The sequence below is a fragment of the Haemaphysalis longicornis genome, unplaced genomic scaffold, assembly GCF_048455015.1.
Source record: "Haemaphysalis longicornis isolate Haplotype H1 unplaced genomic scaffold, Haemaphysalis longicornis Haplotype H1 scaffold_2, whole genome shotgun sequence".
Lineage (NCBI taxonomy): Eukaryota > Metazoa > Arthropoda > Arachnida > Ixodida > Ixodidae > Haemaphysalis > Haemaphysalis longicornis.
In genome coordinates, this window is record NW_027526295.1 from 10551712 (window position 1) to 10565891 (window position 14180).

Sequence of the window (14180 nt, forward strand, 5' to 3'; positions counted from 1 at the left end):
TACAAGCAGTCGCTGAAGCTACTTGCACCCCTTCACCGCCTGTCATATGCGCAGCACTAATCCATTTTTTCTCGTTTTCTGATGATACGAATATTTTTGCCGCCCCTTGAGATTCATATGACCGAGATTCCCCTGTAGTTCCGCTGGCCTGCCTTCGCTATGCCTGCGCCTCCTCGCCCTTCCGCGCACGCAGGCGCAGACGGGTCCCGGTCAACCCGGTAACAACGTACCTGACGGAACGGACGGACTGCTAAAACTCTCTACAGTTGAACCCCTTCATAAGAGACATACCGGGGAGCAGTTTCTGTCTCTTATATGAGATGTCTCTTATAAGCAGGGAACCATGTTTTCACTTACTAATCAGACCCTAGTTCAATGTGGGCACCATATGACGAAAATAAGCTCAAAAGAATGCTACAGCATGTTGAAAAATATTCATTCTAATTTATATTTGGCCCCCAGAATTTATGAAACAGTTCTGAATCTTTGTTTGCTTCATGACTGTATTTACACTGTGTTTTACAACCGATTCTGCAAGCTTTTTTTCCTTTCACTGTTTGCGGAAGATGAATCGTAGATGTTGAGTTGACAAGCCTGATGAATAGCCAGGGCGCACAGCTTCTTCTGCTGTGTGCTCAGGCTATTCATTACGCTTGCAAGACTCGACATCTGCGATGCTTCTTGATTGGGAGCTACTTGAGTGGGAGAGCCCGCACGTGCAGTCGCGCTCCAATGGATGGCAGTAAGCTTCAACCACTTCTGTAAGTTGCATTTCCATTGGCAGGGCTTCTCATCGTCATTTCATAGCTGCCTGAACCACTGTGTGTTTGCTGGAGTTATAATAAATAGCGACTGCAGGCGTCTGTTGTCCACCTGTGTTTCCACAATGGAAGCAACTGCAATTAGTGACTGGTGGCACTGCATCTGAAGTTAAAATGTCTGTTACAAGCGAGACTGTTGATTAAAGTTCAAGGATGACTTGTCCCTTATAACCAACTGTCTACATCCAATGTCTGTTATAAAAGAGGTCAGTTTAATGGGAAAGATGGGGCCGCCAACCATGTGGGTGAATAGTGTCTCTTATACCCATTTGTCTCTTACATCCATGTCTCTTATAACGAGGTTCAACTGTACTGGCATTTGGCCGTGTCGCCTGAGCCCACTGCTCCAGTTGTCGCAACAAATCGACTGAAATCTCAGAATCCCCCCCTGCCCTCGCCGCTTCCTTTCGACTTCAAAATATGCATTTGTTGACAGCGTACATAAAAAGTTTGGCATCCGAGAGGACGTGGTGGCGAAGCAGCTTCCCACCCCCACCACGACCACCCCCAGCAGCACTCACCGAGGCCCCCGGGATGGAGAGCTGGTTCATCTGCGCCGTCAGCTGGGGCAGCATGGGGCTGTAGGCGTGTGCCAGGGGCTCCAGGGACGACTGCAGCATCTGCAGCAGACAGACACGTCACGCCCTCCCTGCCAGGCAGCGACCCCCACCCGGCCACTACCTGCGGGGTGCTGGGGTGCAGGTGTGGGGCGGCCTGCATGATGTACTGGGGCTGCATCCAGGCGGTGGCGCCCCCGTGCAGGGCGTAGGCCGGGGTGGCCGCCGCAGCCGCCGAGTAGCCCCGCTGCTGCGGCTGGTAGCCGCCCAGGGCCGCCGCCGGCACCAGCTGCTGGCCCACCCTGCAGCATCCACACCGCACGCTGCAGCCGCGCTCGCCGCCCAAAGGGGAGAGGGCGACAAAGGGCCAAGGGTCTACCTTCACCCTCGTCTCGTTTAGCACCCGCTTCTTTGTACTGCAGAAATGAACCAAGCAGCTCAACAAGTTCTGCGAGGCACACAGCTGGGTCCAAACAGGGCCAGCAAACAGCCGTTTTTTTTTGCCGACAGCATCAGACTGTCGGAACACCACTGGGATGTAACAAGAGGCCCAGGAGAATGCTCCCGCCTCATGCATTGCGGTTTTTAATGCATTGTTTCTATGGGGACTTTGCCAGCAGCGCCTCGAACTCATTCCTGGAAATCTTATGGGGGGAATGTGAAAAATCAAAGTTCTTGCTATTTGCACACTAAATACCAGACTTCCTACTTAGGCAGATCGGCAATGCCGACGAGACTCCGATTTTTTTTGACATGCCGTCGGCCCAGACCATTCACCAAAAAGGCAATCGCCAAGTGAGCCTGCGCACTACAGGCAACGAGAAGGCTCGTATAACCGTGATGTTAGCCTGCACCGCCAATGGGCGGAAGTTGCCCCCCTTCATCATCCTAAACAGAAAGACTATGCCAAGGAACAAGGTGTTCCCGCAGAACATCCACATTCGTTGCCAGGAGAAAGGTTGGATGACGGAAGAGCTTTTTCTTGACCGGATGAAGTCGGTGTGGTGCCGGAGACCAGGGGCAATGCTCGCCCGGAGGTCAATGCTGGTGCTCGACGCCTTCCGCGGGCACGTCACGGAAGGTGTGAAGAAGAAGCTCGTGGACAACCAGACGGAGCTAGTTGTCATTCCGGGGGGCATGATAAGTCAACTACAGCCGCTTGGCATTTGCCTTAACAAGCCCTTTAAGGCACACGTCAGAAGGCTGTACAATGAATGGATGGTGTCCGACACTGTGGCCCCGACGCCGTGGGGTCGTCTGAAGCGGGTGTCCCCGTCTATGCTTGCCCAGTGGGTGGTCGACGCTTGGGCAGCGATCCCCGAACCCATGGTTGCGGCATCGTTCCGCAAGTGCTGCATTTCAAATGCTCTTGACGGCGCCGAGGACGATGACCTCTTTGAGTGCGCAAGTGACAAGGAAGATTCGAATACCACCACCTCTGAAGACAGTTTTTAAGTTGCACTTGCGTCTCACTCCGAATAAATATCGTTGTGTGCAGATAGTTCATGAATACTTGGTGTCTGCTTTGATGAAAGGTAAGAAATTTAGTTGCCTTTTTTCTTTCGTTATTTCGCGTTATATTAGTGTGCAAACTTTTTTTCTTTCTCTTGGGTCCTTCAACTCCCCCCTCGCCTTATAATCGAGACCGCCTTATATTCGAGTAAATACGGTAGTCATTTTGATAACAAAACCTGTTTGAAGGTGTAGTCATAAAACATGGCATATTCCTCATGGCACAAAGGCCGACGACAATGGGGTCCTGTTCTATGGTCCACCATGGAACAATATCCATGCTTTTTGATTCAGAAGACAAATCACCAACACAAAGTCACCTCCAAAATTGGTTCAACTAATTAGGCAAAACCAACAAATAGCGCAAGGTTTTTATGTGTGTGTGATCAGGAAGGTCTGTTGTGTGCAAGGAGGCTGTTAGATTTTTTTCATTACTTCAGCTACCAAAAAAGCCACAGGAGAGTGTTATCTCCTTTTTGACACGCAACCACTCCTGATTTCTCAGCTCCTGCTTGTTCCCCAAAGGCGGTTGTCAGCAGGAGTATGATTGCCCTCCAGGATGTTCCCGAGTTGAGAGAACTGGCATAGCCTGGCCATGGAACTTTTTTCAACTGTTTGCGTGCTTCTGCCCAGTGTTCTGCCCAGGACAGCATGAAAAACGCAGCCACGCACACTTTCATTTCCTACGAGTGTCCCTACAATGGTATGAATTATGAATTTTTGAGAGGAATTTGTGAGCTGTAAGTTTCATTAATGGTAGGTGGGGGGGGGGGGGGGTTTGAGGAATCGTCCATCGCAAAAGTTAAAAGTTGAACAACTGTGGTCAAATGCTGGGTACTGTGGTGCCGCAGTGTGGTGAAACATGTGGAAGCTCTTGAGCTAAGAAAGTGACAAGTGCAAGCAGCGACTGCAAGACTTGCACGCAGCTGGCAATCCGAGAGTCCAAAGCTCAGACTCTTTTTTTGTTTCACGTAACCATACGGCATTGCTTTCTCACAGCAGCCGCTCCTAGTTCCCCAGGCGCGCATTTCCAGCAGGTCAGTGGGGGCCCTACCAGAGGCGGAGCAGCGGGTGGCATGTCCACCGTGGAGAGAACCTCCACAGGCCCTGAAGTTCACCCACACACAGGTTAGCTCATGCAAGCACATTTCACGCGTGTGAAAAGTGGCCGGTTTGCCTTCTCCAACTTCCACCTCCTGGTGCACTCTGGCAGCATGGCCGGAGCCAATGGCAGGGTTCGTACGGGCTTCAAAAGCAAAAATTCAAGGGTTTTCAAGGACTTTCAAGGACCAGAAAACACATTTTCAAGGCCCCCATCTAATGTTTTATCGGAGATTATTTATAACTTTTTCAATGCAATGCGAAATTTTGTTATTGCCCAATACCTAAGCACATTAGCGCACATTTAGGTAGGCGCTAACGGGTTCGTGAATTCACAGTTGGTATTTAAAGCTTGTTCTTTTTTCTCACTGCTTTGCTGAGGCGGTTTGATTTCAAAACTTCGTTAATGTAGCCTGTACCTCCTGCTTGGTCAGCAAGAGTATCAGTTGAAATTAAATCAGAAAGTGTTGCTGCAAGGCAGGATGAACTATGTACATGTCTACCATTTGCACATAAAAGCAAACGCAGATGTAGCGTATGAGGCACAGAAAACATGCAATGAGTGGCCGTCCACGGACTAAATGGAACATGCAAGGTAGAGAAGAGAAGCCGGCTTTCACTGGATTGTATCCTGACATGGAGTCTATTGACGAGTGCTTCTCCCAATTTTGCCTCTTAATAATGACTATCCACTAAACTTGTAATTTCACGCAATACACTGAAACTTGATTGTTACACTGTTTCTTTACATTTTTAACATTTAAAATGCACGACAAACACTTTAAATTCTTGTGAAAAGACGGGGCCATTGGTTGTCACCAGAAAAATCAAGGGTTTTCAAGGACAATTTAAAAATTCCAGCACTTTCAAGGCCTTGAAATTGACACTTCTAAATTCAAGGGTTTTCAAGGTTTTCAAGGACCTGTGCGAACCCTGCAATGGGGAATCCCAAAGAATGGTGGTCGCTCGTAATAAAACGTTACCACAATGCATATTTTTCAACAGAACTAGCATAGGCAGAATCTGCTGCTTAATGAGCCCCAGGCAGTTTTGCTATGGTCTGATTGCTCTAGCAAAATGTTAAAAAAGAAAAAAGGAACGCTGTAGAACAGACCCCTCTTAATAACCGCATTTGCGAGTGAATAAGTTGCGTCTTCCTCAGCACTGGCTGGTTCTGGCTGCTGGCTGCTGCTTTGGGAAGGCCCTGTGGGTGCACTGGTGAACAGCTGAACCCCAGGTACACAACACAGCGCCCACGCCAGTGACAGTGGCCCCAGAGCGGGGGCCATTGCTGCACCGAAGAAAAGTCGGGTGCTTGCTGTCCTCCTGGGCCACTCCTCCTTTGGGCCTCGGGGAGGACCAGGGGTTTTGGCCCCAACGGCCTGGGTTTGCGCCCCGGCAGCATTTTCCCAAGCCCCGCGTTGCCTTTTTCTCCGCCCTGCCTAGCCGTGCGCATTCCCTCCCTGTGGGCGCCTTGCAGGCACGCCCCACCGGGGAAGGAGGGGCCAGCACTCACCCGTTCTGAGAGAGGGCCCCCTGCTCGTAGGCCAGGCCCTGCAAGCAAGGAGAAGAGAGCCGGTCACCAGGTGGCACAGGCCCAGCGCCCTCGGGCGGTAGGGCAGCTGTTGCTGGCACCACCCCGTGCGGGCACAGCGAGAAATTGGGCCCAGGGGCTGTTGAGAACAGTAGGCGAGGCAATGCAGCCGCCACTTCTCTGGCCACTGTCTGAAGAACCACTTCGACCGATGAAGGACCATCAACAAAGGAAGTGTCATTCTTAACACAGGCAATGTACACCCTTCTCAACACAGGCCATTTAACTCGTGAGTGTTCTTAACATGGCATCACCGCTACTTCCTCTGCCGGTCAACAGTGGCGCATGGCCTCTTTTTTCAAAAGGGAGGGTGCGCTCGCCTCAACTTTGACATACAGTTGGCATTTCAAAAGCAGGAACACAAACAGAAATGAGCCACCTTGGTTGGCCCTTTGGATCGCAGTGATCCACATTTGTCGTCCTCCCCTTTCGTTTTTATGATTTCCCAGGAAGCGCACAATTTCACTGGTGCTCTTTTTTTCTCTTTCCCCTTCTCGTTAGTGTTGCCATGCAGCAATATTGGCTTGGCTTCCAGTTTCCCCACCTTACACATCGTGAAAGGACTTTGCGGCTCCAGAGTCGAAACAGCCGCCCCCCACAGAACACTTCTGAAAATAGCAAGTGCTGGCTCACTTTGCACGCGCTTGCACTTGCCGAGCCCCCCACCCGCTTCCCCCTGCACCTGAGCGTGAACAATGTGTGTGCTAGCACCTGGCACATACCAAGCGCGCTAGGCATGCCTCCTCCATCAGGGAAAGGGCAAGACTTTCCAAAAGAACCGGTGCGGCGCTCTCTCGGCAACACTAGAGCTCTGCCCGCCCTCAAGCGGGCCATGATGGCAGCTCTGGGTGCATGGGGCCGACACACACAGCGATGCCCGAACAGGCCCCCCTTCAGGCAAGAAGACATCCGTGCCTGCCTGGCCTCCACCCCCGACACCCCACGGCAGACATACCTCGCCGTCGCGCCACATGCGGTGCTCGTGGTTCTTGTAGAGCGTGCGCTTCTTGTTGCCCCCGTCAGCAAACTTCACCAGCAGAGGTTCCTTGGATCCTGCACAAGGGGAACCTTCCTTGACACGAATCCTTTTACAACTCCCCTCACTCTTGTTGTTTGAGTTTCCGGTGATGTACACTACAAGTACAGCTGTTCTCATTCATTGAAAACTTCAGTTGCAAGTATTTGTGCTTACTCTATCTCTGTCTTCACCTTTCCTTGCGCTGTTTTCCCAAAAGCTGGCAAAAGCTGGCAGAAATGATTGTCTGCCTTCAAAAGCGAACAGGGGGCCTCAGCATCCCACACCCAGCACACACACATTCAGTGTAACCGTGTTTTCAAATCACTCAGCGCAAGAAATGTCTGGGGAAAGAAAATAATAAACTGGCCAAAGCTCTCAAAGTGCATCATTGCAAGCCTGCCTAGTTGGAATCGATGCATCTTGACAGAATGGCACACACAAACGGGGACCAGACAGGAAACGCGGTCAGGTGCTTCCAGCAAGTGAAATTTTAATCGAAGAATGAAAAACTCTGCGTGATTGCAGACACCCAGTGTTTCCTCTGACACCCGCAATGTGCCCACTTGCACAGGCAGTGCAAGTAAAAAAGGAACAACAAGGGGAGCCTCCCCTTTCGGCTGGACCTTCCCACACACACACACACACGTGCATTAGAGGCAAAGAGAGACGACTCACCCGCCAGCACCTTCCCGTTAAAAGTAGCGATAATTTGTTCACACTTCTCCTTGGACTCCATTCTGCAACAAGAGAACAAGCACAGAGACCACAGCCATTTAAGCACGCTTCAACTGTGACACAAAGGGGGGCCTCTCACTGCACAAACACCTCCTTGGGTGACTTGCCCGCTCTGACATACCTGGCGAAGCCGACCCCGCGCGACTGGGCCGCGTTGTCGCGCAGGATGCGGGTGGAGATGACGGAGCCGTGGCCCTGCAGCAGCTGCTCCAGGTCCTGCTCCACCATGTACAGGGGCAGGTTGGCCATGTACAGGTTGGTGGGGTCCTGCTCCTGCTGCTTGGCCATCTGGGCCTGCACCCCCTGCGCCTGCAGGGCCTTGACCGCCTTCTCGGCCGACAGGGGCGACTCAAAGTCCACGAACCCGTAGCCCTTGCACTTGTTGGTGTCCTTGTCCAGGATGGCCTTGGTGGAGATGATGTTGCCGTAGGGCGCGCACAGGTTCAGCAGGTCCTTGTCCGTCGTCGTGTGCGTCAGCCCCTTGATGTACAGGTTCGTCTTGCTCAGCTGGTCGCCGCCCCCGGACGCCGCCGAGCCCCCACTGCTGCTGCCGCCCCCGGAGTTGAGGCCGCCTGTCGGAGGCACCGCCGGAGGGGAGCCCAGCCGCGTCACCGGCGGCGGGGGAGGGAAGCCCTGCTGCTGCTGCTGCTGCCAGAGAGGGGGGGAGAGAGAGCGGGGTCAGCACCCACGCTTGCCTTCTGCTCCTTGTTGCACCTAACACCCACAACTCTCCACTAAAAATGTCGAATCTGGTGTGCCCCAAGGATCCGTCCTTGGTCCCCTTTTATTTATCTATAATAACGACCTTTATAACACCATTATCTTCCAAAAAGCATCTTTTCACGGTTGACTGCATCATATCTTGCGAAATTAGCAGTGAAATTTAGTAGAATATTTCAATCTGATCTCTCTGCTTTTACTAACTGGTGCAATACCTGGCTAATGAAACTAAATACAAACAGATGTAAGGCCATGCATGTCTTTAGGATAAACGTCACTAGATGACTCTTACAATTATCTAGGTGTTTAAATTACCTCTAACCCATAAAGGAATCCTCACATGGAAGACATTGCTAATAACACTAGCAGAATGGCAGGGTACTTAGGCCAAAATTTCCATTAACGTGCCATTTTCATTAACACAACTAGTGCATAAAACATTAATGCTCTAAATTAGAAGATGCCTCATCAGTTATACCCTGGGGTCCAAGTCACGAGAAACACGTTCATCGCCTTGAAATTGTTCAGAACAACTCTGCACCATCATTCTTTCCAAGCAAGCACGACTGCACTGCAAGCACGACAACAACGAAGTCCAGTGTTGACAGCCCCCCCGATCACGCAAGCACACCTAGCCATGGGACTCGTCACCCTACTCCGTACACCACACAGAGATGATAAGGAAAAGGGAACCCACGCTCTCCAGACACAGCGATGTGATTGGCCCAACCAACAAAATGAGATTTCGAAGCAGCCAAGAAAGGCATGTAGGAGCAAAAAAATAAACATTCAAGACCAGCCCTCGGGAACACCAAGTCAAGAAGGATCTTAACATTTAGATAACGCCTATAAAGGAAAAAACGCAGTTTGCAAATCTCACAAACCTCAACAGATTTCGATCCTGCAAGAATTCCCTTACCCTCACCCCTTTCCCCCTAAGAAAACCCATCGACTACACATGGTGGATGACCTTCATGTTGCAATCGCTCTGTCTTGCACACCGTCAACAGCACCGTTTAACACGGGCAACCAACCACCCCTCGTGCCGGCTCAACTTGCAAGGTCCCCTGCACCTGTTGGCTTGACCGTCTTCGGCCCAGCAGGTGGGCTCGGCCTGCCTGCCAGGGCAGCTGCGTCAGTGTGTCGAGCGCTCCCTTGCAAAGCTGTGCCATGGCAGCGATGCGACAGTCAAGAGCAGTTACGAGGCGACTCTAGTGCAGTGCAACACAGACCGAGACCATCGCGCCCGTCACCTATGGCAACAGCAGCTTCGGTCTCACCCCAGATGTCTAGTCCACTAGTCTGCAGTTATTATTGGCGTTCGTCGACTGTAGTATCTTCTCTGCAAACTAGAAGAATGGAGCCACATTCTTCAAAGCGCAGGTATTGTGGGGCCACTTCGCAATCAATTCTCCGATGACCTGCTGATATCCGTCAGCAGTTCAGCGAGCCGCGCAGTCAAGTCGATTCAAAATAGTTTGAATCAGTGGAAACAACTCAGGAAATCGGCACAAGAAGAACAGCTCTTTCAAATTGATTTCCACCCCCCAAATAAATTCACATAAGTGCACCCAGAGTGGTCGAAACATCACCAAGGGGCACCGGACCTCAATCTGCACAAGTAACTGCAGAATGTTCACAACTCCCCTCGGCATCCCTTTAGGAAAGTAGCAATTACATCAACTGCACAGGCAGGCCAAGGTACTCCCGGGTTGTTAGTAACCCCATTAATTGTTCGTTCACTGCACATCTTTTCATCTTTGTACTGTGTGACTTCTGTGTGACTCCTTCTAATGTGATTCTCCATCACAAGGAGCTCGGCAGAGCACACCCATGCAGTGCCTGGCAGTAGAGCACAGAATGTGCCCGTGCCGGGAAGTGCCCTTCTGAAACGGAACCTCGGAGGAACCTTCGCTGGTCTGCGCAAGATGGCCTGCTGGGATGCTTCCCCAAATTCCAGAGGCATAGCCCTGTCATCACCACCTGGTCTGACAGGCCTTGGCGAGTGCCCAGATCCGCCCCTTCCTTACAACACGCTGGGCTAAAGCTCGCTGCCTGCTGCTGGCACATTTAACCTGAGCACGAACAAAGAAAAAGCCGGCAACAAAATTTCTGGAGCCACGATAGCACGAAGGTTGGCATAGCGGTTGCAGGGGGCGAGTGCTTTGGCAACCTATTACAGATGAGCTGAGACTCTAAACTGGGAACCAGCTGGGCTGGTGGGTAACTCATGACACCTACTCATTGCACAACACCAACACACAGGGTGATTAGAGGATAATTTGTGCAAAAATTCTTTGGGGCACTAAACTCCGCACTACGTGCTTTGAAGGTGGAAGCCCGGCTGTACTTGTTAACAACACTTTTGCTGCATTCGCATCACTTCGCCTGCTTTCATTTCCGCCACCTTCTCTTTGCTTTCACTCCCTCCTCGTACAGCAGCTCGAGCCCAAGGACAATCCCAGCTGCGATGCAATTGTCCTACATTCGCCTTCACAACAACATGCCCTCGAGCCCTGTCTTTATCTATCATCATCATCAGCAGCAGCAGCAGCAGCCACTGCAGGACGACGGCCTCTCCCAAAGACCTCCAGCCACGTCCACCGAGTGCCAGCCGAGCCCACCCTTTCCCACAAAGTTTTGTAGCTCGTCCCTTTACCGAGCATTTGGTCGACCCCTGTTGCATTTACGGCCGACTGGCAGCCACTGCGGAATTCCCACCTCAACGTCTTCCAGGCCCACCAGAACCACATTTACGGCAGCCCGGACATGGGCCGCTTTAAATAAAGTTTCATCTCTCTCTCTCTCTCTCTCCTTTAAACAGGTGGTCTATTTGTTGTCCCTCGTGCACATAATTATTCTTCCTAATATCTTCGCGATCAAGCTAAACAAACAATACATGTTAAGGATAGTACAAGCCTACGATTATGACGCCACAGATAGTGTCAGCAATGAATAAAGGAACAGCACAATTCCAAATTGTAATTGGAGACTAACGTAACAAACAGAGTAGGAGAAAAATCAGTGTGAAAATTTAAACAGACATTCGCAACAGTTGAGAAGATACAGCGATTGGATTTGCGGCGAGAAACAGCCGGAGGCTAATGAACACATTCTTGCGCAAACGAAAAGGACATGGCCAATGGGATGACAAGAAATGAAACTTTTAAAGAACCCCTGTACCGCTTTTTTTCAGGGAATTTTCTGGCCCTACATTGGTTCTTCATGTCGTTCAGATACGCATGCAAAATGAATTATCAGGATTACCGAGGAAATAAGAAAGTTATTCAATTTTGATGTCTACAAACGCACGAAAATGCGGCAGCACTGCTTACGTCACACCCGAAGCCTCCAGGTATGACAACGCAACGTGGACACCCTACCAACCTACGATTGGCCGAGCTTGCAATATTTTGTATTTGTCACTGTATCGATCGAATGGGCCTAAATAATTCTTTAGTTTGTACCTTTTCTTTTCTTAAAGGTTAACCGCAAGTACTAATAAAAGCAGACACCACTGCCCGCTTTGAGCACTTGTGTGCCTCCCTTTCAAGCCACGTTACAATCGGGGTTCGTTCAAAAGCAAAAATTCAAGGGTTTTCAAGGACTTTCACGGACCAGAAAAGGCATTCTCAAGGTCCCCATCGAATGTTTTATCTGCGATTATTTATCTTTTTCAACACAATGCAGAAGTTCTTAATTGCACAATACCTAAGCGCATTAGTGCACATTTAGATAGGCACTAACGTATTCGTGAATGCTCCCCAGCTTCATTTTTTATTTCATGATTGGTATTTACAGCTTTTTTTTCCTTGGTGCTTTGCATTTCAAGACTTAGTTAATGTTGCCTGCATCTCTTGCTTTGTCAGCAAGAGTATCTGAAATTAAATCAGCAAGTGTTGCTGCAAGGCAGGACGAACTATGTAGCCCAATTTGCACGTAAAATCAGACGCAGATGGAGTGTATGAGGTACAGCAAACACGCAATGAGCAAGCGTCCACAGACTAGATGGAAGATGCGAGACAGAGAACAGAAGCCGGCCTTCACAGGACTGAATCGTGACATGGACTGGATTGAGAAGTGTTGCCTCGTAATGATGAAAATCCACCAAACTTGCAATGCACTGAAAACTGATTGTTACAATGTTTCTTTACATTTGTTAACACGTAATATCCACAACAAACAGTTTAAATTCTTGTGAAAAGACAGGGTCATTGGTTCGAAAAATCAAGGGTTTTTCAAGGACCTGTGCACACCATGTACAATGAGCCGCTTTCTATACCCTCAGCATCGTCCAGTGCCTGGCCACTTTGCTAAAATGCATGCCAAATCGTCTGTCTGCATTCCATATGACAATGTCTACTGCTTGGCAGATATCAGTGAAGATGCGCATAGGCAGCAAGCATCGCAAAGACGGCAGATTCGGTGTTCAGTCCAGCTCGAGCGTCTCGACCACGGTCTCAACGTTCGGGGATGTGCTTTCCCCTGGGAAGCACCATTCCACTCCCCAAAAAAACAATCACTTTTTTTTTTCTACCAGCAATTGGCTGGCATAACAAATTCAACATCTGGGATATTGAGAGTATGCAACAGCTTTTTATAAGTTAAACAAGGGAGCTCTGGCTTAATTTCTCGCAGTATTAGCAGAGTCCGTCAATGCTTTTCTGGTCATGAAACTCCCAGCCGAGTTTTGTTTGAGGACAAAGGCTCCCGCGAGAGGCGCCGCCGCAGATCGGAGGGCCAGAGTACCTACATTGACGCGCGTCCCCCGTACAGAGTGGAGACATGTATGCGTTGCGCCGCCATTTTGGTTCGCTCGCTCGCCGCCGCAGCAAGTCATTGTAACAAAACCGCACCGTAATTATCTCCACAACGCGGTTTACTAGCGAAGTTTGAACCATCGTATCTGTATCGCGTTGCTGCGTCTTGTGGGAAACAAAAAGAACAGCGCGTTGAACACTTTGACCCAATAGGGGCGGCACGGGATCGTTCAAAGGGTGTCTCCACCCTGTACAGCGGTCTGTTTTCGAGGTATCCTACGGAGGGCATCGGGCCGCCACCGCTGCAGCGCGCGTTCAGCCGTGCGCGGCAGAACTTGCATACGTGTTTGGCGGCACTTTTCTAGATAGAAACGGAATGTTGGTAGTTGTGCCTTCAATTGTGGCTACAAAACGAAGCCGTCAGGATTGCAGCCCTTGCAGGGAAGCCGTATGCGGCAGAACGCACGCTCAAAACTGCCGACTGCTATCTGTGCTTGATTTTTTAGAAGTCCCCACGAGCCCTGCTAGCACCGCAAGGAGCGTCTGCTACGCGCCGAACTCCCCTCCGACCGCTTCGCCGGCTGCCCTCCGATCAACGCCAGCGCCACGGCGCGGCCTCCCTGAGCAGCGTACGAAGCTCTCCCATAGCGTAACGGCGAAGTTTCACGACCAGAAAAGCATTGACGGACTCTGGTATTAGCGTGATTGATGGGCAAGGCAGGCTTGTGATGAAGAAGTGTCATCACTGCCAGAATTTCTGAAAAACCATAAAAACCACACACACAAAGAAACTCGATGTCCAGGCGTATGCAAAGTTCTTGCACCTCACTTCGTTCATGGAATAGCCCAGTGGTTATCGCATCAGACATTGCTTTTGAAGGTCAATAGTTTGACTGTGAGGAGGCCTACTTTTTTGTTTTTGTGAGCATCTCAAGTTTTTTTGTTTAAAATTCGGTATATGCGGCTGTTTTTTGCCCCTCTGTGAATCGACAAGTGACGCTCCCGTCAACCCTCAGTAGCAAGGCAGCGCAGCGCACACACTTCACACTTTGAATCACTCTACGCATTCTTCAAGGTAAGCCTTATTATAAATAGCCTCCCTGCTTACCAAAATAGCTTGAGTATGGTAGAGTTCAGAAAAGTAAGCCTAGCAACACACATCAACACAGCGGTGGCCAGGTGACTTGGGTGGTCTCCGCTTTCTCGGTTTATTGGTTGATTGATTATGAGGTTTAACGTGCCGACGCAATGCAGGCAGTGAGGCGCGCTATAGTGGAGGGCTCCAGATTAAATTTGACCACCTGGGGATCTTTAACGAGCGCCGAAATCTCGAGCACACGGGCGTTTTTGCTTTTCGCCTCC

General features: G+C 50.4%; 1 protein-coding gene across 3 annotated transcripts in view; it reads right to left on the minus strand.

Annotated features, from left to right (window-relative positions):
* Positions 1 to 14180, minus strand: part of LOC144168743 (protein alan shepard-like) — a 66204-nt gene that overhangs the window by 17736 nt on the left and 34288 nt on the right. For 2 of the 3 annotated variants that reach the window (XM_077697693.1, XM_077697695.1), the window contains exons 2-7: positions 7460 to 7986; positions 7279 to 7340; positions 6541 to 6638; positions 5508 to 5545; positions 1503 to 1680; positions 1343 to 1441 (exon numbers count right to left, since the gene is read on the minus strand). In XM_077697693.1, coding sequence (XP_077553819.1) covers positions 1343 to 1441; positions 1503 to 1680; positions 5508 to 5545; positions 6541 to 6638; positions 7279 to 7340; positions 7460 to 7986 — 1002 coding nt within the window. The remainder of the gene's footprint in view (positions 1 to 1342; positions 1442 to 1502; positions 1681 to 5507; positions 5546 to 6540; positions 6639 to 7278; positions 7341 to 7459; positions 7987 to 14180) is intronic. The other variant, XM_077697694.1, reaches the window with a different exon arrangement.